The sequence below is a fragment of the Suncus etruscus genome, chromosome 16, assembly GCF_024139225.1.
Source record: "Suncus etruscus isolate mSunEtr1 chromosome 16, mSunEtr1.pri.cur, whole genome shotgun sequence".
In the NCBI taxonomy this organism is placed as follows: domain Eukaryota; kingdom Metazoa; phylum Chordata; class Mammalia; order Eulipotyphla; family Soricidae; genus Suncus; species Suncus etruscus.
In genome coordinates this window covers 35,989,888-36,015,188 of record NC_064863.1, presented here as the reverse complement: position 1 = coordinate 36,015,188, position 25,301 = coordinate 35,989,888, and the positions used below count along the sequence as shown (strand labels likewise).

The 25,301-nt window shown below is 39.7% G+C and overlaps 1 protein-coding gene and 1 non-coding gene across 2 annotated transcripts; one reads left to right on the top strand and one right to left on the bottom strand.

Annotated features, from left to right (window-relative positions):
- Window positions 1-1,199: 1,199 nt before the first annotated feature.
- On the bottom strand, window positions 1,200-17,556 carry TMEM33 (transmembrane protein 33). The gene is given in 13 exon segments (XM_049790212.1): window positions 1,200-1,739; window positions 1,741-1,761; window positions 1,763-1,828; window positions 1,830-1,839; window positions 4,351-4,412; window positions 4,414-4,436; window positions 6,224-6,356; window positions 8,049-8,074; window positions 8,077-8,112; window positions 12,551-12,738; window positions 13,056-13,150; window positions 17,230-17,299; window positions 17,450-17,556. Coding segments are annotated over 12 exon segments (744 nt in total). The 5' UTR covers window positions 17,275-17,299; window positions 17,450-17,556; the 3' UTR covers window positions 1,200-1,700.
- A 4,968-nt stretch (window positions 17,557-22,524) lies between these two features.
- On the top strand, window positions 22,525-22,631 carry LOC126033076 (U6 spliceosomal RNA). The gene has a single exon (XR_007504232.1). It is a non-coding gene; the product is annotated as a U6 spliceosomal RNA (small nuclear RNA).
- The last annotated feature ends 2,670 nt before the right edge of the window (window positions 22,632-25,301 follow it).

The window sequence follows — 25,301 nt, the reverse complement described above, 5'->3', positions numbered from 1 at the left end:
TATTTCTGAGCAGATAGCCAGAGTAACCCCTGAGCAATCGCCGGGTGTGGCCCAAAAACCCAAAAAACCCAACCCCCCCCCCAAAAAAGAAGCTACTTCTCTAACTTAGTAAATATTACAAAAATACAAAAACAGATGGTTACAGTTGAGTTAACAAGATCACATTTTTAGACACTGGAAATTGAACACAAAGAAAACTAATTGGGAAGTTACTACTGAATGTATTTGAGAAATCCAAATTACATACAGACAGAAGAAAATTGGTCACAAAATTACAGTACTCTATAGTAAAATTTCTGCAATGTTTTAAACATTTCTAACCATGCAACAGTAATAAAAGACCAGATTCAATGTATATAAGAAATATATGGAAGCTCAACAGTTTCAACATATTAAACAACTCAAATCACAGTTGCCTAATATATTTAACTTTGCCAAAATTATCAATGCTTTACAAAATCAAAATGCACACTTTGCCCCCAATATCTCCTCCAGCATCCTTCTCAACCATTACCTTTTGAATCTAAGTTTTAAATCAAATTTGATGGGCAAATATGTAATCTAGAGGATAATCTTCATTATTATTTCAAAACTGAAACCAAGTATAGTTCATTTGCTCAGTCTTCAGCTATATTCCTTTCAAAGGCATCTCAACTGCTGCATCTGTCTATGAAAATTCAAGCCTAAGAAACCAAGAAAATGGCAGTCAAGAATCTTATCTAGATAACTTTATAACTTAAAACAATAATATGACCTAGGAGTCCACATTTGTAAAAAAGGTTTTACTATTTGAGATATCTCACTTAATGGGTCACTGAAAGCATGTTGTATGGCCTACTGCCCGTAGATGTAAGAAGGTTAGGTGACCCAATATTTACCCACTTGGCTTACATTTTAAAAAAAAAAGTCACAAAAGAAATGATGGAAACAAAATTTTGGAAGGTCACAGCGTGAAACACAGACAATTACTCAGTATAATCCAAAATAAGTTTGTTCTGGGCCTGGAGAGATAGCACAGCAAGTGTTTGCCTTGCAAGGCAGCCGATCCAGGACCAAAGATGATTGGTTTTGAATCCCAGGGTCCCATATGGTCCCCAGGCCTGTCAGGAACTATATCTGAGCAGGACAGCCAGGAGTATCCCTGAGCACTGCTGGTTGTGGCCCAAAAACCAAAAAAAAAAAAAAAAAAAAAAAAAAAGTTTGTTCCAACAAAGCAGCACAAAATCACTTTAAATAAATTTGAAATTAAATACAGTATTATAATCATGAACCAAGATTACTGAATGGCAAAATACTGTCTCAAATATACTGAATTCACCTACATTATTATCGCCATAATGAACTCAGGTCAGATATAAATTCAGGTTACCAATTAGATCCAAAACAAATTTTGGAGCTCTTTTTACAAAAGAAATAAATGTATTTCATGATAAAGGCACAGCAGCATCTAAATTTCCAGATACAATGATCACAATATAGAAATGTTCTTAACAATTAACAACAGTGCACAGTAAAATTTTCTCGGGAGCTTGTTTAGAAGGCTTGATTTAACATGCCAGGTACATGATTTCCTTTGAGATGCATTTATGTCAATTATGGAAATCAGACCTGAGGTCAGTGTTACATTTGGAATTAACAATCCCTAATAGAAGTTACCAGCTGCTAATAAATGCAAAGATTATAGACAACTTAGCTGGATGTTAAACTACGCAACTGGTTGGAGCCAGTCTGCTTATAAAGGGCAATGCTCTGGAGACAAAGTTCTTCTCACAAACAGGGGGCAAGCCGGTTTCATTATTATATGTTCAACGACAATTCGTAGTTCATTTGAACAAGGTCCTGCAAGATAAAAGACCTGATTCAGAAATATTACAGAACACCAGAAAAAAACAACACAGAAAAAAACAACAGAACACCACAGTTCAGTCCTGGTACCTCAAATAAAAAGTCCCTCATCAAATACCCTCAGGTTACAGACAGATCTGACCAGATCCAAGGGCTGGTTCTCTTATTCCTGGTTTCAACACTTCTATATTATGGTATAATCTATAACACAATTATAAGGGGTTTTTTGATGCTGGGCCAACAACAGAAAATTATTTCATGACACAGGACTAAGTTATAAGTTTTATGAACTGCAATTAATCTAAACTTTGGTCACATCTCACTTGTGGCTGCATTTTTGGAGGGCAAAGTTCTGGTCACCTATTTCAAAGGATGGATAACAAGAAATTTGAGAATAAATATGATGGTGAAAATAGTATAAACTGGAGGTATAAGCTGTCTCCTTTAACAAAAAATGCAGTACAGGAAATGCACAGCCAGTTTATTGACTCTAGTCTACTTCAAAACTACTTTTTACAGCTTTGACTGAAATGTGTTGCTTTTCTTTGAAAACATTTATTAGCACATATTTGTATTACCATGATCCACTGTCATTCTACCTAATTTAAACACATCTTAATTTCTGGTTTGTAACTTAAGGGTATATGGAGAAGAAAGGATAAATTCCCACGTCTTATTTAAAAATTCAAAATTTTTGTGTTGGACCCACACCTAGTGATGCTCAGGGATTACTTCTGACAGAGCTTGAAAAAATATACTGGATGCTGGGAATTGAATCAGGGTTGCCATGCATGCTATGGCAAGCATCCTATCCACTGTACTATTGAATCAAAAAAAAAAATTTTTTTTTTATTTTTTTTTTTTGGTTTCTGGGGCCATACCCAGTGGCTCTCAAGGGTTACTCCTGGCTCTGCATTCAGAAATCTCTCCTAGCAAGCTCGGGGAACCATGTGGGATGCTAGGGATTGAACCCTGGTTGGCCGTAGGTAAGGCAAATGCCTTACCTGCTGTGTCATTGCTCCTGGCCTCTTCAAAAATATTTTTTTTATATGGTTCCCAAAATACCTTTGTAATCTTAACTCCAACCACTCACCCTTCAAGTTTTCCTATTATGTTTTCTATTATTTTTACTTGGGTTTGGGATGGGGACACCCATGTAGTGCTCAGGGCAATTCTCCATCTACCCCCCCACTATGTAGCTCTGCTGGTTCAGTGCCTGGGAAAGGAGATGAGGACAAGATGTTACTTGAGCACAGTAGTTCTGGGGGCCATCAAGCACTGCTGATGGGTGCGGTGTAATCTTGTGCCAGAGATCTAACCGAGGGCCTACTGCATGCCAGACATGCACTCCAGCCCTTCGTTACTAGCCCTTCAATTGCTCCTTTAATGTAACTCATCTTTTAATTTGTATTCCTGTAAACCTACAATGTTTTTTCCAGGGCTGAAGTGAAATAGTAGGCAGGGTGATTGCCTTGCAAACAATTGACCTGGGTTCAATCCCAAGCACCCCCAAATGATTCCCCAAACCCCACCAGGAGTGATCTCTGAGGGCAGTCAGAAGAAAGTCCCAAATACCACCAGCTTTGGCCCCAAAACCAAAAATAATTAAAAATTTAAAAAGCTTTTTCCTCTATTCTACCGTCAAAGGTTTTAAGCCTTCCAAGGCATGTTAAAAACTATTTTGGGGGCCAGAGTGATAGAACAGGGGATACGGTGTTTGCTTTCCGACCTGGGGTTTGACCCCCAGCATTCCTATTGGCCACATCCCAGCACAAGGAGTAATTCCTGAGTGCAGAACTAGGAGGGAACCCCTGAGCATGTGGTGTGTGTCCAAAACATAAAATAAACAGAACCAAAAAAAACTCTGTTTTGAACCTTCCTTGATTTCTTTTATCGTCTCTCTCTCTCTTACTAAGGACTTATACATCAACTTATAAGAAATTATATAGCAAACACTTGGGGGCCATGGTGATAACTCAAAAAGCTGGAGTCTATGCTTTGCACAAGGGGAACCTGGAATTGGGGATTGGCCATCCAAACAAAGAAAACAAACACACATGGTATCTCATACATATATACCCAATTTTCATCTTGTGAATACAAGGGCTATATTATCTGACAGGTCTTACTGTTTGTTTCTTTCAACTAGGAAAAGTTCATTAATTCTAAAGTGTCTCTAGGAATTTAAATATTGTTAAATTTATTTGGGGGGGGGAGAGGAGGTTGGGGCCACACCCAGCAGTACTAAGGGGGATACTAAGAACATTCCTGGCAGGCTGGACAACCATATGGGATGCTAAGGATCAAACTTTGATGTGAGGCAAGTGCCTAAAACAATGGTACTATCTCTCTGATTCCTCTTTAAATTTCTTCAACCGTAATATTGTTTTAGAGTTAGTTAACATAACTGTAGTCTCAGCTTCTGTAGAAGTACAAACCACGCTCCTCAGCAAACCATACTTTACTTCACAATAAAACAATAAATAAATAAAACAATTAGCTTACCGGCAATATGGATTTCTTCGAGAGGAATACCGAAGAGTAAGAAATCTATAGTATATAAATGGGCTGGAGTAAACTTCCTTGACCACCTGAAATAAACCAACGTAAGGATGAGAAATATGTTTTATCAATTCACAAGCATACTCACAAAGCTCAAGGGCAATTTAAACAGAACATCAAAAATATTTAATCAAATGTTCCTAATACTAGCTATTGTTAAGAGTAAAATATTGGGTTCTGGGAGGTGGCTCAAAGGGCTGAAGCACAGGATTTATACTCAAGAGCCCCAGGATTCCGAACTTGGTATTACTGGATTCCCCCCAACCCACCTCTCCAAGCAGCATTGCTAGTAGTGATACCCAAGCGCTGTGCTGAAATTGCTTATAGTGGCTTTTATATGGGAGGGCGTTTGTTTTGAGGTTTCATCCAGCAGAAATCAGGGCTCACTTCTGGTTCTGAGCAAAGAGGCAAAGCAGAACCGTGTGCATCAAAAGCACTAGGTCATGGAAACACACTATATATTAGTGTGTTTAAAAAAGGCAAGGGTAAACAACTGATTTACTCAAAGCTCATTTTGAGTAAATGATATTTTGAGTTAATCATATTTTAAAAGAACGTAAAATTGAAAGAAACAAAATCTACACCCCCCCTACAATGTATTTTCTACATGAAAGCTTTTGCTCTTTTGGTTTCTGAGCCACACTCAGGAGTGTTCCAGGGTTACTTCCAGCTCCTTGCTATGGATCCACTTCGAGGATCAACGGCTGGAAAGTGAATTTGGGGGCTCCTGCATGTAAAGTAGATAAAATGGGCTTTGAATTATCTCTTTGGACCCTGCATAAATACTTTATAAAGACTACAGTTCAGTGGGTAGGGGCACTTGCTTTGTATACTTGGTTCAATCTTGCTACCACATATGGTTCTCCAGAACCTAGCAGGAGTGATCCTTGAGTGCGGAGCCAGGAGGTAAACTCTGAGCATAGCTCGATATGGGCCATAAAACTGAAACAAACAAATAAAATATCTGTGTATCCCTACTTAGATCCTAAAAGAAAGGATAAGAGTGCACCTAGGATCCCTAATCCTTTACTTTAACTTTTCTAGAATATTCTATTACATGTGAAACCGAAATAGAAAAAGCAATAATTTGAGCACAGAGTCAGGAGTAACCCCTGAGCGCCAGCCATGGGGTATGACTCCCCACAAAAAGAAATGTAGTTTTAAAACTTAAATATAGGGATACTAGTAATGTTGTAATGTTCTTAATGTTTAAAAGGAAGGTCCTTTATTCTCATACTACTTCTATAATTAAATACAAACAAAATATGGAGGTGTTAGGGGTCAGGGATATGACTCAACAGGCTAACTGCACAAGTCCCTAATTGTATTCCTGGTACTGCATGGCCTTCTAGCACTGCTGCGAGCAACCTTCCAACCACTCTGCTAGGAATACTCCCCTCAACACTGCTGTTGTGCACCTTAAACCAAACTAACAAAATGGACAGGGGCAGGATCATATTAATATGATCATAATTTTAAGGGGTTTTTTTTCTCTAAGCACCTTAGTACTCTGAACAATATCACTTCTGCTACAAATTTCACTTCTGACTAAATTTCCTAAGATTCTTTCAAAGCAGTAATTCTGAAATTAAATTTCAAAACATTTAATAACAAATCACAAGAAAAAAAAGGTTTTCAGTTTAATATCACATGCTCTCTATGCACTAAAAAAGTGACGATGCTAAGCTCTACCTAGTTATGCTTATTAGCGCTATCCTTCAAAAGATTTAAGTAGTACAATAAAATTTGAGTTAAAATATTTATCATGTTCACTTAGTTATCAGTCACTCCAAACAATGCAATTTTTATTCTTACCTAAAAAGCATAAAAACTGTGGCAGGCATCAAGAATATTTCATTACAAGCAATGAATTTCAAGATATTTTGTTGATTAGCACTTAATTTATCCAAGACAGATCTCAGTAGAGGTAAACTATTTGAACCCTTTGCCTAAAACATAAGAAAACAAACATCAAAAGACAGCACTTTTGGTTGTTCAATTGTTATCTTTCTCTATATGACCATCACATCCAACAAATAAGATAACCAAAAGACAATTATTTGGAAATGGTACAAAAGTTTATAAACTACTTAAGAATGTAAGTAAGCATAGTTTTACCTGCCTTTGTACCTGCCTGTACTGTATTTGAATTATCAAAAAAGAAAAGAAGTCATGTTTTCCCTAAGATGAGATTTCATTTAAAGTGTATTTTTTTTTTTCAGGGACAGTACAATAGTATAGTTGGTTGGGTATTTGCCTTGCATACAGCTTACCTCAGGTTTGATTCCCAGTATCCCATAAGGTCCCCTAACCAACCAGGAGTGATTCCTAAGTAGAGTCAGGAGTAACCCCTGAGCATCACGAGCTGTTGCCCAAAAAATACAAAAAAAAAAAAAAAAATGCTTTTTTTCCCTAGCCATAATAAAATGTCTATCCAGTAATAAGAGTTGAAGTATTTGTGACATCTTAGTTAACCAAAGGTAAAAATTATAGGGTCCAATTATAGTTTTCATCAAAGAACTACAAAGATAAAAGGGGCTGGAGTAATAGCACAGCGATAGGGCATTTGCCTTGCATGCAGGCAACCCAGGAAGGACCCTGGTCCCCCAGTCAGGAGCAATTTCTGAGCACACAGAGCCAGGAGTAACCCCTGAGCAACACTGGGTGTGGCCCCAAAACCCAACCCCCCCAAAAAAATATAGAAAAAGCACACTACAAGAGAAAAACTGGCTATTTTTATCCCATTTTCAGCATACATCCAATCAGTCTTCCCAAAACAATGAAGTTAGACTTAATATTGCAGAGGGGAAAAAGCTTTAAGAAGCAGAGTTCTGGATCAGTCAAAAAGAAAATTCAAGGCCGGGAAGGTGGCTAGAGGTAAGGTGTCTGCCTTGCAAGCGCTAGCGTAGGACGGACCGCGGTTCGATCCCCCGGTGTCCCATATGACCCCCAAGCCAGGGGCGATTTCTGATTGCTTAGCCAGGAGTAACCCCTGAGGCGTCAAATGGGTGTGGGCCCAAAAACCAAAAAAAAAAAAAAAAAAAAAGAAAAAAAAAAAGAAAGAAATTCAATATACTCTAATTACATGACATCAGAATTAAACATTGAGAGAAATAGATCTCTGACAACTTATTAAATCTAAAAGGGTATACTTTAATTTAAAAAAGAAAAGCAAGAAAAAGATCTATTTTAAACTTCAAAATTTCCTTTCAAAATAAGAGGAATTTTAAGTATAATTTTTTATCTACAAAATATACTATTTCGAGTGAAATAAACACTAAACTATTCAAAATTCCAAGCTTAAAAACTTTCAAATCCCTGAATAAAATCAGAATAGACAAGCCTTTGTAACAAATTATCAAAATGTCTTAGAATGAAAATGCAAGTCAACTGTGTTAAAGAAAGACAAGAAAAGAGGGAGGGAGGGAGGGAGGGAGGGAGGGAGGGAGGGAGGGAGGGAGGGAGGGAGGGTGGGAGGTGGAGAGGGAGGGGAGGGAGTGGAGGGAGGGAGGGAGGGAGGAAGGAAGGAAGGAAAGGAAGGAAGGAAGGAAGGAAGGAAGAAGGAAGGAAGGAAGGAAGGAAGGAAGGAAGGAAGGAAGGAAGGAAGCACACACAAAGAAACCAGCATAGCTTTTACTTACATCAAGGACCTTTTTCGTGTACGTACTGCATGAAGCAATGAGAATAGCAAGACTGGGAAGATTACTCACTGAAGAAGAAACAATTAAGGAAATACTTAACAAGCACCAAGTACTTTGCAAAATAGACTACATTATGTCCAAAAGATCTGAAGTGGTCTAACCAAGATGAATTCAGTGATGGTTTTGTGTTTTACTGACAAATTTTACAACCAAATAAAATTTCAGTTTTTGACCTATTAAAAAGTCAACCATTTCTGTGCAAATGTACTTCCTGGGGCCTATGCACATGGTGCCTGCATCTTGAGATGTGGACTTTCCTACTTTATCTCCAGGACTTGTACAAAGGCCTCTCTACCCTCTCTACCAGGGCTCTCTTAGCACATTACTCTCTCTCTCCCCTCAGTACCTCCAAATAAAACCTGTTTTTTACTTCAAAAAAAATAAAAAGTCAATCATCTTTATTTTCTAAAACTCACTGTTCCTTTTTCTAAATACTGAAAATAACCTCATTAAGTATCATTCCGGCTACAATAAATTTAACTTCAAATACAAATAGCTTTCAAGGGTGCTTTCATCATATCAGTGCTTAGGAAAGAATCTGGGTCATAGTTTAGAGGGCATTTTCTAAACTTTCCACTAAACATTTTCTGTTTGTTAGTTTGTTTGTGTTTCTGTGTGTATGTGTGTAGGAGTGTAAGGTCTCACTAAGTGGTCATTGGGGGCCGCTGGGGATACACCTGCTGGTACCAGATGCAGTGCTCATGCAGTGCGATGTACTGAAGTAGGGACTCTTGCCTGCCACTCATGCTCTAGCCTTAGTGCTGCCTTCTTGAAGCCTGTCACTCAAGAGCTTTCTTTTTTTTTTGGGGGGGGGGGCCACACCCAGCGTTGCTCAGGGGTTACTCCTGGCTGTCTGCTCAGAAATAGCTCCTGGCAGGCACGGGGGACCATATGGGACACCGGGATTCAAACCAACCACCTTTGGTCCTGAATCGGCTGTTTGCAAGGCAAACGCCGCTCTCCGGGCTCTCAAGAGCTTTCTTATTAAAACTAATAAAGAGTCCATTACTTTCAAATAATGTATCAAGTTGTTACAGTTAATATTTCTAATTTTCAGTGATAAAGCATGTTTAGGTTTATATGTCAACTAAAAACTTTAAAATTCTACAAATATGAACTTTGTATTCAGCTTTCTATAAAACTATTTCATTCACACTAATTTCTGCGAGGTTAACATTAAGTCTGTTTAAATACTAAATTTAAACGCAAACCTAACTCTCATTTAGGGATCACAAGTTTTTTTTGTTTTTGTTTTTGTTTTTTTTTTTGGTTTTTGTTTTTGGCTTTGGAGTCACACCAGGTAGCGCTCAAGGGTTACGCCAGGGCTCTGCGCTCAGAAATTGCTCCTGGCAGGCTCGGGGACCATATGGGGATGCCGGGATTCAAACCACCGCCCCTTTTTACATGCAAGGCAAACACCTTACCTCCATGCTATCTCCGGCCCCAGATCACATTTTTAATATGCAATTCAAAATGTCAGTATAACACCTCACACCTACATATGAGAATCATAATTCTCTACTGGAGTACCATAAATGAATGTTATAAACAATTCCTCTCATGCATAAAATGAAGTCAAATGCTAATTTTCTGAGTGTCTATGACTGTTTTACACTTTTTTTTTAAGGATTTATAGATTCCTTTCAAAAACTAAGGAAGATACAATTCTCTCTAGAGTCCTAGAACTAGGTAATTTCTAAATAAGAGCTACCAGTATATGTATCTTTTGGGACTACACCTAGCTGTGCTCAGTGTTTATTCTGGCTTTGCTCTGAGCAATTACCTCTGGTGAATATAGGGACTACGTGATGCTGAGAATTGATCTGGGTTGGCTCTGTGCACGACAAGCACCCTATCTTCTGTACGATTGCTCTGCCTTTAAAGGTCACCGTTAAACTATTTAGAAAATACAGATGTGGGGCCGGAGTGATAGCACTGTGAAGAGGGTGTTTGCTTTGCATACTGCCAACCCGGATTTTATCCCTGGCATCCCATATGGTTCCCTGAGCTTGCCAGAAGTGATTTCTGAGCACAGAGCCAGGAGTGACTCCTCAGTTTTGTGCCACAATGTGTGGCCCTCCCTCCTCCCCAAAAAGAAAGAAAATACAGGTGAAAAGTCTACAATTTAGGCCTTTAGTACTGTCACTGTTTAAGAATTAATATATCACCTTTGCAAAGAGCAAAGTATTTGATTCTATAATATGACTATCTTTATTAACATGTTATCCAATTACTTTAGGAAACCAATAAGCATTTTCCTTTTCTCTATTTTTAGTTTTTGGGCCAACTCCAGAGGTGCACAGGGTTTACTCCTAGTTCTGTGCTTGGGAATCACACCTGGTAGTGTTTGGATGACCATATGCAATGTTAGGGACTGAACCCAGGTCAGTCATGATCAAGGCTAGCACCTTAACAGCTGTATCATATCTCCAGCCTCTCCAATGAGCTTTTCTTGATAAATACTAGATACTGTTATTCCTCCCATTCACTGCTCCCCTTCTTCTCTTAATAATGTAAGAAACATGCAATCTTTCCCATTCCCCACAGAAAGGGGTTAGCAAATAACTAATGGCAAAGAAATGATAGATGATTTCTAAATCACAAGTTTGTCTGACACCAGAGCAGTAATTGCTGAACTAAACCACCTGCTCTGTGCCACACATTGACCTCAAGGTCAGTACTGATATACTGATTTGTTTTAGAAAACCATTTCTTCTTCTCCTATTTCTTTTTCTGAAAACATAGATCCTGACATTAACATGTACGGTCCAAGTATTGCAAGGTATGGAAACAAAGAATGTGGTACCAGGAGTTACCTAATCTGCCTTCCAGAGCTTATTTAGTGATATTCAGGGGACCATATGGTGCTAGAGACTGAACTGGGGTCAGTTACATGCAAGGCAAATGCCTTTCACCCCAGTATTTTCTCATCAACACTGAGCTTCAATAATATAATGTATATAAAATTCTTTTCCCAGTGCGTAGCAAGAATACAGTATGTCACATTCAGATATATTTTCAAGATTGGTGATAAAAAAAATTCTTTTCTTTTTTCTTTGACTTATTCAAAGTTTGATACTTCACGAACACAGAAAATCTCTCAATAAGAAAGCATATTTTAAAGATAACTTTTTAGAGTATTTAGTGCTTTAAAGTTAAGAATAGCTATGTCATAAATATTTAAAAACTTTCATCTATACATGTAGTGCCTGGGATTAAACTCAGAGTCTCATACATAAGGTGGGTGTTCTACCACTATGCCACATTTCTGACCTTAAAATCTTACTCATTTTGGGGATGTAGCTGGCAGTGCTCGATAGATTATGGAATATCAATCAGGGTGTATGAGGGAGTGGACAGAATCTAAGCTAACCATACTCTGCTTCAGCTCTCTGAGCCATCTTTCTATTCCCCAAGAACTCCTAAAGACCAGAATACTTCTTTTAGGGGCCAGAGACAGAGAATACAGCAGATAGAGCACTTGCCTTACATGCAGCTAACCCCAATTCAATGTCCAGCATCCATCAGGGCCACCTGAGCAACCCCAGAAGTGAACTCTGAGCACTGATACGGTTCTACAGTATGTGGGATAGCATTGGAACTGAACAATGAGTCAGTAAAACTTCTGCTGGCCTCACACTGCACATTCATAAATGGAAGCGTCTAATACAAGCCAAAAGACTTTAATATTAAAAGAAACTTTAGTACGTCCTCTGCAGGCTTGAACACTAAATCTGAATTTTACGATAAGTCTCTGCTAGAAGTCTACAAGAAGGCAAAAACAAATAAAGTCTGGATAATCTTATTATAATACTAGAGAGCATTCGGGATTAAAGTGCTTCTCTTGTAGTTTCAGATTAAAGAGCTGCCCTTGCATGTGGCCAATACTTGTTACAACCCTAGTATATGTTCTTGGTCTTCAGTACCTACAGTGAGTGAAAAAAGAACCCCCCCTCAAATGAGCAGGGCAAAGAGATTGTTCGGGGGCTAAGGGCATGCTCTGCACACAGAACACCTGGTTTCAATCCCTGGCACCAAGAGCCCTCTGAGCATTTTAGGGAATGATCCCTCTGCCCCCACACTCTAGAGGTGCGGTCCTCAAACTCCACACATAAAAATTATATTAATATAATATTAATATTAGTATAGTAATATGATATAACAACATAATATATATTATATTACATATAATAATTGTGCATTATATTATTATAATATATAATATACATAATAAGATTCCTATGTTAGTTCTTCAAAATATTGAGTCAGAAACTGCCTGAAGTAAGTATAGCCTCACTAAAACAAAATGCCAACCCACCAGCCCACCCAAGCTTTCATGTCCCACCTCACTGCTGAATCCTGCCAACAGCCGAAATTGAGAATAGAGCTCCTAAATAGGTGCTCATGAGTCAACTTCACTGCCAGAAGGCACAAAAGGATACTTGTAACAGGGTAGGAATTGACAAAGATTAGTGAGTACAACAGGTAGTGGCAGCTGTCTTCTAACAGAGCCTGGGCCAGGAATGCTCGGCTTAACTGGAAGTGCGGTAATCTCTGGTGCAGCCGCAGAGCGCTGGTAAGAGCATTTGCCAGCAGAGCCCGCTGGTAGAAGCTTGCCGCTTCGTGCAACCTGCAAATTACCAAAGGAGAAATTATCATGAGACAAACAACTACCATGTCTCTTCCTCCTTTGTGAATTGCATCATGATTGCACAACACCTAAATCTATTACTTAGCAGAAGAAAAAGACTTGAAACTACTGTTCTTTCTTAGAAGAATCACTTCATATAAATATCCAACTGGATTTTTTTAAAGCAATCACTCTATCAAGTTAAAAATGAAACCACAAACCCCATGAGCTCCCCTCATTCTCACATATCCATTCTCCACCCCCATATTCTCAATGAAATCTATGCATTAACACACATAAATACACAAAATACATACCCAAGAAGAGGCAGAACAAACAAAGCCGAGCAGTAAACTGTGAACAAGCGAGAAAGCCACATTGCTGTGTCCAGTTTATTGGTCATCATGAATTGCTGAGTTTAAAAGGAAAAAACAATGTAAACTAGGGCTGCAAACTGTTTTTCAGAATAAGGCTATATATGTACTTTTATCCCCCCCCCTTTTCTCTGGGTTTTGGGGGCCATACCCAGCAGTGCTCAGGGAACCTTATGAAATGCTGGACATCAAACCTGGGTCAGCTGAACTGCAACAAGGCAAGCTCCTTATCCGGTAATCTTATTCTAATTCAAATGTCTCAACAACCAGTAACCTTTCTTTAAAGGATCATTAAGGAAAGAAAAAAAATTAGGGGTGAGGAGTTGGGGCCACACTTAGCAGTGCTCAGGGTAAGGGAATTTGGGGGAAAGGGAGAAATACAGTTGTTTCATGTAGATATTCATAACAAATCCAAACACATTATTTTGACATGCAAACCATAAAATACTTATATAAAAAATATTCCTGCTGACATTAACAAAAATAAAAAGATGAAGAAAGAAAAAAATCTGAGAATTTTTAATTATCTATAGTCCTTCAACGCCTGTCATATTGGCTTTATCATTTTAAAAGAATGCTAAATATGAACTAATTGCTCTCAAGAGAACTATAATACCTATTCTTAGAAAAGTCTCAAATTCAAATAGGTAAGTCTCAGATCTGAGTAAAAAGATACCAGTGCCTTTTTTGATATAGATCAAATGGCAGGGCATAGGTGAGGTCCTGGGTTCACCAAGAGAAAATTAAAAACAAAAAACTAACAAACTGAAACGCATCAAATAAACTCCCTCACAAAAGAGAAATGCAAAATCACAGTGTTAGTCACTCGCTACTGAACTCGTTGGCCTGATGATTTGCCCATACACAGGGCCAGGTATGCTATAGTGTTCGACACACTGACTGCTATAAGGTGTCTTGAATGGCAACAGCCTCTGGGACGATGACTTCATTCTTCACTCTGAAACGCCCTCGTCAAGTCTTACCCTAGTTTCAGTGACTCTAAGTGCACCTCCACATACCCTTTTTTCTCACTCTAGCTCTTCCTTTGCTGCTTGCTAGTTTGCCAAAGGATGGAATCATTACCAAAAACAAAAAGTTCTCTCAAAATGTATCTTATATTCAACTTGTACAGCGATTCATACATTTGATAGGACCTCCAACAATAATTTTTATACTCAGAGACTAAAAGATAGCACAGCTTTGTATATCTGTAACATATTCAACTAGTACATGGTTCACACATTTGATAGGATCTCCAACAGTGATTTTTACACTAACGGCCAAAGAGACAGTGCAAGGGTTAAGAGGTTTGCCTTGCATGCTGTAAAACCAGGTTTGATCCCCAGCACCATAAAGTCTCTCAGTGTCAGGAGTGACCCTCAAGCATAGAGCTGGGAGTGGACCAAAATAGGAAAAATAAATCCCAGAGTAATATTCATGGAAATATAAACCAAAACTTAAAGAATACTATCCTTAAAATGTATTATAAAATGAGTATTTTCATGTTTCCACTAAGGTGATTTTAGAATTTACAAATGGGTCTTATCATGAAATTAAATACTATTCTAGATAAGCTAATCTTTTAAAAGAAAACATGAAAGGGATTGGGGCAATAGTATAATAGGTAAGTCACTTGCTATGCATGTAGCCAACCCAGGTTTGATTCTCCATGGCATCCTGTACAGTCCCTAGAGCACCACCACGCCATGCCACGTGTAATTCCAAAGCCAGGAGTAACCCCTGAGCACTACTGGTTGTGGCCCAAAAACAAGCCAAAAAAAAAAAAAGATACTAAAAACTTTTCAGTTTTTTTTTTTTTTTTTTTGAGTTGGGCCTCACTCTGTGAGGCTCAGGGGTTACTCCTGGCTTGTGGGACCATATGGGAAGCCAGGGGATTGAACTGCAATCTGGCCTAGGCTAGTGCGTGCAAGGCAGACACCTTACCGCTTGTTCCACTGCTCGGCCTCTAAAAACCTTTTGTTTTTAGAAACTTTGGCAAGGGGGGGGAATCCAACTACATTTAAATTTAAAGGTGGGGTCAGAAAGATAGTACTATGAGTAGGAGTGATCTGGGTTCAATCCCTCGCACTCCATACAGTCTGCTGAGAACCACTAGAAGTGATCTCTGAGAAGAGCAGAGTCGGAAATAAACCCTGAGCACTACTGGGTGTGACCCTAAAACAAACAAATCAAAACAAAACAGAATAAAAACTCAAGGGTATTTTGTTTGTAGTGTTCACTTTGTGATAAATCACTGAGCTATGCATTTCCTTTTGCACATCTTTATAGATAAGTATTTTATTATACAATAAAAAAAAAGTAAAGGTGTGGTTCCCGTTCTAAGAGTAAATTGCCCAACCATGTCATATATAGTTCAGGTAAAGAAGTACCAATGAATATCTGAGAAGCTTTTGAGTCTAAAATGATCACGCCATAAATATCATATGTGGGGTGAGGGAGTATCTTTACAACGAGGAACCTGAGGGATGCTGTTGAAATCAAATAACCAAACGACATCTACAGTGATGGTAGAAATGAACACAAAATACTTCCTGACATACATAAATACATAATGCACTGAGGAGCAGAGAATATCGCTTGTGCAATTATTCATATCAAATGTTTACTTTAATTCTAGTCATCAGGAAAAAGCACACAAACATTCCAAACTCCAATTTGAAGAACAATAGAATAAAGAAACTGGGCCTAGACTGAAAGAAACTATAAACAGTACACTAGTGCTTGCTTTCTGACTAAATCCCCTGGATCTGAAGCAGCCTTAAAATGCAACTGATGAAATTTGAATATGGGTTGCTGATTAGGGAGAAACATCCATCAGTGCTAACCTCCCATATTAACTGCAAAAACCAATGGCTGCATCTTTTTTGTTTGTTTGTTTGTTTGTTTTTTGGGTCACACCTGGTGGTGCTCAGGATTACTCGTGGCTCTGAGCTCAGAAGTCACTCCTGGAGGCACAGGGGACCATCTGGGATACCGGGATTCGAATCACCATCCGTCCTGGATTGGCTGCGTGCAAGCCCTACCGCTGTGCTATCTCTCCAGCCCCCAAAGGCTGCATCTTAATTTTAAAGTAAATTTAAGAAATGAACAGGTTAACATGCACTCAAACGAATCCTTAAAACAGTTCAGTAAAAACACAGAAAAAAAGTGTGTCTAGACGAGATGCTGCAAAAATGTTCAAAAAGAGTCCCTACTGAAGTGACTCACATATGCAATAGTGTTTCAAGTAAGAGGGAATAATGCTTCACATACAAAATAACGGGAAGATTCGCGTTTTAAGAAAAAAAAAATACTGAAACGTCTACTTCATTTTTGCTGAGAGAAAAAAGACAAAATGACGAAAGTCTTCATTTTTCTTTCTTTCTTTTTGTTTTCTTTTGATTTTTTGGGGTCACACCCGGCGGCGCTCAAGGATTACTGCTGGTTTGACGGTCAGAAATCGCTCCTGGCAGTCTCAGGGGACCATATGGGATGCCGGGATTTGAACCACTTTCAGTCCTGGGTTGGCTGCTTGCAAGGCAAACGCCGTACCTCCGTGCTATCTCTCCGGCCCCCGTTTTTCTTCTCTTTTTAATAAATGAAATGAATTGAAAATAAATTGGAAATAAAAAATGCAATTTCTTTCCCTACTTTTTATAGAATGGCCCAGGCGGTTCAGTGAAGTGAGCAGACAGTCCAGTTAAGACAGTGCGAGCAAGCCAATGAATGCGAGGTGCCTATCACCGAGGCCCCATCTCTTGGTGGCACCTTCAACCTTGGAATCCAGCAGGGGTTGGTTTGGTAGGGGGGGGGGGCTATTTCCATTCCCACAGGCAAACTAAAAGGGGGGACACCAGCTTCGAGGCGGCCAGGTGCGGGGCATGCACAGGTAGCAAGCACCCCAGGACACAATCCCTCTCCTCCTCCTCCTCCTCCTCCTCCTCCTCCTCCTCCTCCTCCTCCTCCTCTTCCTCCTCCTCCTGCCCTCCTCCTCCTCCTCCTCCTCCTCCCTGTGCCCTCCTCCTCCTCCCTGTTACAACCCCGGGTACCGCAAGCACCAAACTCCTGGCACAACAGGCCTTGGAGCCCACTGCGACCGGGCCAAGCTGTTACTCACCACTGCGCCGGCCCCTTGGGGACCGTTCGGGGTCGTCTCCGCCATCGGGGGCTGTGGCGCGCCGGGGACGCTGCAGATGGCAAAGAAAGAGAAAGAAACGGAGCTGTCAGAGCGGGGGCTCCACGCCGGCCAAGCCACCCGCCCGCCCCGCTGGGACTGAGAGGCTCCGCTGGGAGGTCCAGTCCGCTCCAGGGGGGAGCCCACTTCTCCCGGGAAATACCTGGCCGGCACCGAGGGGTTTCTCGACAGACCGCGAACGGAGGCGGAGCTTCCGAAGCAAGGCCCAGCAGGACCGACCCAATGCCGCCGCCGGTTCCAGGTGACCGAACCCGGAAATACTCCTTGCACTTCCGGGGCAGAAGAGGTGGCGACCCGGAGGTGGATCCTGTGTTTTCGCCCGAGGAATTGTGGGAATTGTAGTTTTTCTGCGGTTTTAGTTTCTCTGCCCTCCCATTGGCTCCGTGAATTCAAAATTCATCCGCTAGTTTCTTCTTATTTTCTCAAAGTGGTCTTTCCCCGCCCTGCCTGTATCCAAATAGAATTTTCCGACACTTTAATTGAGAAGTCTCAGAAACGTCTTGGCTATTTATTTATCCAGGGTTTCACCAAATTTTTTATGTCTATTTTTGGGGGGGGGGGATTTTTTGTGGGGGGGGGGGCACACCCGTTTGATGCTCAGGGGTCACTCCTGGCTAAGCGCTCAGAATTTGCCCCTGGCTTGTGGGGGGGGGGGGACCATATGGGACGCCGGGGGATCGAACCGCGGTCCTTCCGTGGCTAGCGCTTGCAAGGCAGACACCTTACCTCTAGCGCCACCTCATCGGCCCCTCCTTCTTTCTTCTTCTTCTTCTTCTTCTTCTTCTTCTTCTTCTTCTTCTTCTTCTTCTTCTTCTTCTTCTTCTTCTCTTCTTCTTCTTCTTCTTCTTCTTCTTCTTCTTCTTCTTCTTCTTCTTCTTCTTCTTCTTCTTCTTCTTTTGTATATATAATTTTTATTTTGACCCAAGTGGATTACAATATTTCACAATAGTATTTTAGGCACATAGTGACATTGAATCAGGGGCATTCCCACCACCAATGTTGTCCTTCCTCCACCCCTGTTCCTAGCATAAAGCCCATATCTTCTTCCTTTGTCCCCCAGGCTGCTAGTATAAGTGGTCACCTTCTGTGTCTAGCTTGTTGTAGATTGGATATTGATTCTTTTGTCTTTGTCTTTGGATTTGATGCCAATTTTTTTTCAGTCAGCCCAGAATGAATCTCTTATGTGACAGATCCCATGCTTGTCATGGAGGATAAAAAAAAAAAATGAATGTGGCATAGATGCTGGTGAGACAGGGGAGTACATAAAAATGTCAGCTCAGTAACTGTATAATCTGGGCAGAGCTAGTTACAGAAAACATATAGCAAGGGATCTAAATCAGAAGAGATCTAGGAAGGTTTCATGGAAAAGGAATTCTGGCTCTGAATTTTGTTTGTTTGTTTGTTTTTGGATCCAGAAGTGCTTAGATTACTCCTGGAAGGCTCATGGGAACATATGGATGTCGGGTCAAACCCATCAACTACATGCAAGGCAAGCACCCTACCTGCTGTACTATTTGTTATATCTAATAGCCCTCCTTTCATTCAAGCCAGAATATCTGGACTGAGAGTGAGGCAAGTGTGCTGAGAGAAGGTTCTGAACTTAACCTAATATCCAAAACTTTATTTGGAAAAAGAAAAGTGTGAACTATATCCTCAGATTCTTGGGAGCTATGCCTATTTTTGCACTCATGGTTGGGTCACTCACTCCCAACAATGCTTAGGGACCATATAGTGCTAGGGATTAAACTGGATTAGCAACAGCAATGCAAGTGCCTTAATAACCCTGAACTATTTCTTCATCCCCCAAGATACAATTAATTTTAGCAGAAATGCAATAGTCTAATATGTAGAAAGACCATTCTCATAGAGAGAGGGGCAAAAATAATACTCAAGATTAATTGACATATTGAAGCCTAAAGAAGAGAAGTAATAAGATTCTTGAACTGAAACAGTCTTATGAGAGAACAGAAGGCATGACTTGGGGAAGGCATCCAATATTTGGTGACTAACTAGAATGGAGAGGGAAAAATCACCTTTGGAGGCTGGAGAAGAGCTGTAGAAAAATGAAGAATTGAAACAGTAGTGGACTAAGAATAAAATCTAAGTGGGTTATGTAGAAACTGACAAAAGATATACAGGGCTTCAAGATCCACTTGAAAACAATAAATCTGTAGTCTTTGACTCCCTAATGAGAGGTTTTAATTAGCATCCTCAATAATAATCCTCAGTAATAATAGACCAAGCAAATGTTGCTCTCTTGGCCTAGTAAACTAAATTTTCTTTTTCTTTTTGTTTGTGTGTGGTTTGGGGCCACTCTCAGTGCTCAGGGACCATCTCCTTGCCCTTTCTAATTTTGTGTTTGTATACTACAGAAAAGGCACCTGCACTTCTTTATTCATTGCAACACTGTTCACAATAGCTAGGATTTGGAAACAACTCAAGTGCCTGAGGACAGATAAGAGGATAAAGAAACTGTAGTATATCTACATATGGAATACTACACAGCTGTTGGGAAAAATGGAATGACAAATTTTGCCTATATATGGATAAACAGGGAGAATATCATGATGAGTAAAATGAGTCAGAGGGAGAGGGTCAGACATATAAGGATCATACTCATTTGCAGGATATATAAAAATAAAGCATGAGGATAATACTTAAAGACAATAGAAATGGGGTGGGTGAGAAATGCAGTTAGGACAGAAAAGGGACCACTTTGACAATAATAGTTGGAAATGATCACTCTGAATAAAGACTGGGTATTGAAAGGAAGTAAAAACTATGCATAATACACTTTCAGTGACAGTATTGCAAACTACAACACCTAAAAGGAAAAATAAAGGAAGGTGTGTGTGTGTGTGTGTGTGTGTGTGTGTGTGTGTGTGTGTGTGTGTGTGTGCGCGCATAGAAATAATTTGGTGGGAAGACAGGAGGAAAACTTCAGTCACTGGTGATGGGAAATGAGTACTAGTGAAGAGATGAATTTTGGAACACTGGCTGACACTCAACCTTCAACAACTTTTTAACTGTATCTCATAGTGACTCAATACAAATATTTTTTAATTGTATGTGTTGGAGTGAGGGAGACTGGGATAAAATATAGTGGCAAGGCAGGTTCTTTACCACTGAATTGCAGCCCAATCTGTGTTTTTCTATTTTTGGCTTTTGGATCACACCTGGCAGTGCTTAGGGGTTACTCCTGGCTCTGCTCTCAGAAATCACTTCTGGCAGGCTCAGAGGACCATATGGATGCTGGGAATCGAACCCAGGTTGATCCCGGATCAGCCATGTAAATGCCCTACTTCTGTGCTATCTCTCCAGCCCCAATGTGTGTTTTTCTTTCATTTTTTTAAAATGTGTGTTTTTCTATGGTTACTAATCATGTTCAGGTCTACAAGGACTTCAGCTTAGATTACCTTCCCACTAGCTGAGCTAACTGCCACCTCCTTTTCACTGCTTAATCATTTGGCCCCTAAAGTTGTATACTTAGGGGTGTGTGTGTGAGTGTGTGTGTGTGTGTGTGTGAGAGAGAGAGAGAGAGAGAGAGAGAGTGTAGTGTGTGCGCGCGCGTGCGCACATGCGTGCGTATTTAAGCTTGGACTTCTGTAAATAAAGTATTATTTGCTGTGTGTGTAATAAAAAAAAGTATTTCTTGCAGTTCTGGAGGCTTCATTCAAGGCCTCTTTTTTTTTTACTTGCACATAATCTGCATTTCATTGTGTGCTCCCAAGATCTTTCCCTGGTAGATGCATATGTGAGGTGAGGCAGGAAGAGAGGAAGGTTGGTTGGCCATGGTCTCTGTCTCAGTATCTCTTTTTGGTTTTTGGGGTGTATCTGAAGATATTCAAGTGCTATTCTTGGTTCTGTGCTCTAGAGTGTCCTCTAGGACACTCAGGGGGAAACCATATATGTTGCCAGGGACTGAACTAGGGTTGGTAGAATACAAGACAACCTTTTTACTCCCTATCATCCCCTTTAGCTTTGTCAGACTATTTTCACAATACATAAACCTTTGCGACAGAAAAACTCTATTAAATTTTTATGACTTTCCTTAATATAATAATTTGATTTTTGGATTTAGTTTTCTTTTGGGGCCACACCCAATGATGCTCAGGACTTACAGCTGGTTCTGTGCTCAGGAATCACTCCTGATAGTAATAAGGGGTGCCGGATATAGAACCTGGGTTCACTGCATGCAAGGCAAAAGTCCTACTCATTGCATTATTGCTTTTGCCCCAATAAAGTTTGATTTTATGAAGCTTTCCGATATTAAGCTTGAGCAAGTGAATATTATTAGCATATGTGATTATATTCAAAAGGAAAATTAAACCAACGAACAAGACTTTTTGGAGGTGCTATGGGTCAAACTTTGTCTTTCACACGTAAAATAAATGCTATACTGCTGAGCAACATCCCCAGTTCCAAAGCAAGACTTTCTTAACACTTCTCAAAAACACAGTTAAATTTTAATTTCTAGGAAATATTTATTTATAAAATATCTACATCTTGACTTCTTCATTTCTGTTTTATAGTTTGATATTTTTGGGGACCCACACTCACTTGGGCATTACTCTTGGCTTGGGGGACCATATGGGATGACGATGATCAAACCAGGTTGGCAATATGCAAGGCAAATGCTCTACCCGCTATATTATTGCTCTAGCCCCCACTCTAATATTTTTTAATATAGTTCACAAGCAATCTTTTGTATATTCATTGATTTTTTTGGCCACACCCATTGACGCTAAGGTGTTACTCCTGGCTCTGTGTTCAGAAATGGCTCCTAGCTTGGGGTACCATATGGGACCCCAGGGGATCAAACTGTTGTCCATCCTAGGTTAGTGCCGGGAAGGCAGATGCCTTACCACTTGCGCCACTGCTCCAGCCCTGACTGAGATAGAGACCAAAACATACTTCTTCAACATTGATGTGATCAATATATTTGCTGAATTGCATTGTGAAAGCTTGAAAAATATTTAGCAATTTTTCCCTTGCCTTCCCTCCAATATTTAGCAAAGTTTTAATGCTATTCACAATGTAAGAGCAACAGACAACACAGTTGAAGTTTAATTTGAGTCACATCCAGTGGTTCAGGGTCATGAGGTTCTGGGGATCAAATTGGGGTCAGTCACATGCAAGGCAAGTACCCATCCATGCTCTTTTCACAGATTCATCTTTTTGCTTGAAACTTTTTGGCTATTTAGGATTTCTTTTCTGGTGCTTGCTTCGACAGCTCATATACTAAAATTGGAATGATACAGAGAAGATTAGCATAGTTCCTGTGCAAGACTGACACGCAAATTTGTGAAATGTTCTATATTTTTGCACTGATGAAGGGTGGTGTACATTCTATAAGTGAAACCTCAATGTAAAATTTTTATAAACATGATGATTAAATTTAAAAAATATCTATAATTCTAAAAATAAAAAATTTCTTTCCTGAAAAAAAAAAAAAGCCTTTATTTCTTGGTTTCTTTGAATTTAAAAATCTATGTTTCAATCTTAAAATTTAAACATTTCCCTTTTTATTTTGAAGCTGAATTAAAACAGTAAGTGGCCCAAAGGATGAGGGATGGAAGAACAGTTTGTTCTAAACCAACTTAACCTCAAATCATGCCTGGCTATGATTTTAAGCTGGAAAATCAAAAGAAAGGAAAGAGGCAGACTCCAGGTTGTTTCCAAATGGTCTGGGTTTGCTTGGCTGATTTATGAAAGATGATACTTCCCATTAAAACTCTTTTTAATAGCTTGACTTCATTTTGCTGACTTAATCAACTTATTCCTATTATTCTAATAACTGAGTTAATTTTATTTTGCCCTCCTTGCTTCTGCCAGCTTAGATGTGCTGACCCGTACTGAAAGTTTTAGAAAGAGTTCAAAGAAGAGTTTGTTTTGAATAGACTAAAGCGAGGGGCAGAGAGTTTATCAGATATGTACTCTGGCTATTCTTATAAGTGATGCTCACTTTAGTAACAGCTTAATTGTCCTTCTCTTTTGCTTCTTCCTGGGGCATTCAGTCTCTTGAACAGACTATCGTGTCTCCATTTCTGGGACATTCCCCAAGGTTTCAAACAAAACAATTGATGATCTGAAATGCTTCAGGCAATTTAAGGACAGTATGAAATATACTGTGGCCAGATAGGAAGAAATTGAAGCCACTTTACTAAAATATTTGGTTCTACAAGAGCTTTTAGAATCTAATATTAATTATTAAGTTCAGTAACAGCTATTGTTCTTTAGCAAGAAGTAGAGACAATTGCTTTAATTGTTTTTGCTTTTTATATGGATAATCTTTAACCTCTCTCTCTCTCTCTCTGTCTCTCTCTGTCTCTCTCCTCTCTGTCTCTCTCTCTCTGTCTCTCTCTCTCTGTCTCTCTCTCTCTGTCTCTCTCTCTCTGTCTCTCTCTCTCTGTCTCTCTCTCTCTGTCTCTCTCTCTCTGTCTCTCTCTCTCTCTCTCTCTCTGCCTTGGACGGACCGCGGTTCGATCCCCCGGTGTCCCATATGGTCCCCCAAGCCAGGAGCGACTTCTGAGCGCATAGCCAGGAGTAACCTCTGAGCGTCACCGGGTGTGGCCCAAAAACCAAAAAAAAAAAAAAAAAGAAAAAAAGAAAACAAGATTACAAGATTACAAATGAGAGGCAGGGGTGATAGTACAGTGGATAGGGCATTGGCCTTACATGTGGATGATGAGATTTGATCTCCAGCAACCTATATGGTCCCCCTCAGCACATCAGGAGTGATCCCAGAGTATAGAATGAAATGTAAGACTTTAGTACCACCAGGAATGGCTCAAGACCCAAAATAATAAAAAGAAATACAAATGATAGCAGAAATCTGTATTTGCATTCATCTTTGGAGCTGACTTTATTGTCAAACTGATTTCCCCCAATACTAGACCATATTCACCAGGCTGGCAGGATCAGTTCATAGAAAGTGCATCTTGTCTAATACTTTCAAATAATGGTCGCTATACTTCTCAGTGGGGCAAGTCTGTTCCATATTTTTTTAACTAGCCATTGAGAAACATGGGTCTGGTTTAGGACAAGGTAACTACTCTTGTTCTAAGGGGGGGGGCTGGTTAGAGAAATGTGTGTAAAACCAGCCTCATCCAAAATTTTTCAGTGTTGCTATGAAAGAATGAAATATAGGAGCCAGGAAAACAAAAACAACATGACTCTACTCCAATGATCATTGTTAATCTTATTTTTTGGGTTTTTTTTTTTTTTTTTTTTTGGTTTTGGTTTTTGGGTCACACCCCCCGTCAGTGCTCAGGGGTTACTCCTGGCTCTATGCTCAGAAATCACTCCTGGCAGGCACCAGGACCATATGGGACGCCGGGATTCGAACCACGGACCTTTTGCATGAAAGGCAAATGCCTTATCTCCATGCTATCTCTCTGGCCCCAGTTAATCTTATTTTTAAAATAAACTTTGTCTATTTCTACTTGAAAAGAGTTTTCATAAGGTGAAAGTCCATATATAAATGTTACCTAGCTTACTTTAATTGAAGGCTAGAAATTTCATTGTAACACTAATCCTCAAGTTGAAGCAGTGGTTTACCAAGAGACAATCATTACTCCTTTGGCTAGAAATTGGCTGAGGGAGAAGGAATTGATTCCAGAATTATTGATGAGTTGGCTCTTTCCAGTTTTGAAGGGGGATTCTACTGAACTATCAAGTCATCAATTTGCTCATTTCTGCTTCCTTCAGTGATTAATGAGCCTGTGGCCATACAGGGCATATTTGCATTTGCTATGCTGAATCATTCATCTCATTAGGAATACATTTCTATCTGGATTTGCTCTCTGCAAAGTAAGGTCCATGAGCTCTGCAAATGCTGCCTGAGTATAAACTTTAATTGTCTGTGTTGTGAGCCTGTGCCTTTGTCTTTATCTGGGCTTTTTATTTATTTATTTTTTGTCCTTTTGGTCACACCTAGCTGTACTCTGAACTCACTCCTAGATCTAGGGAGTTAGGGGTAGAGGGCTCACTAG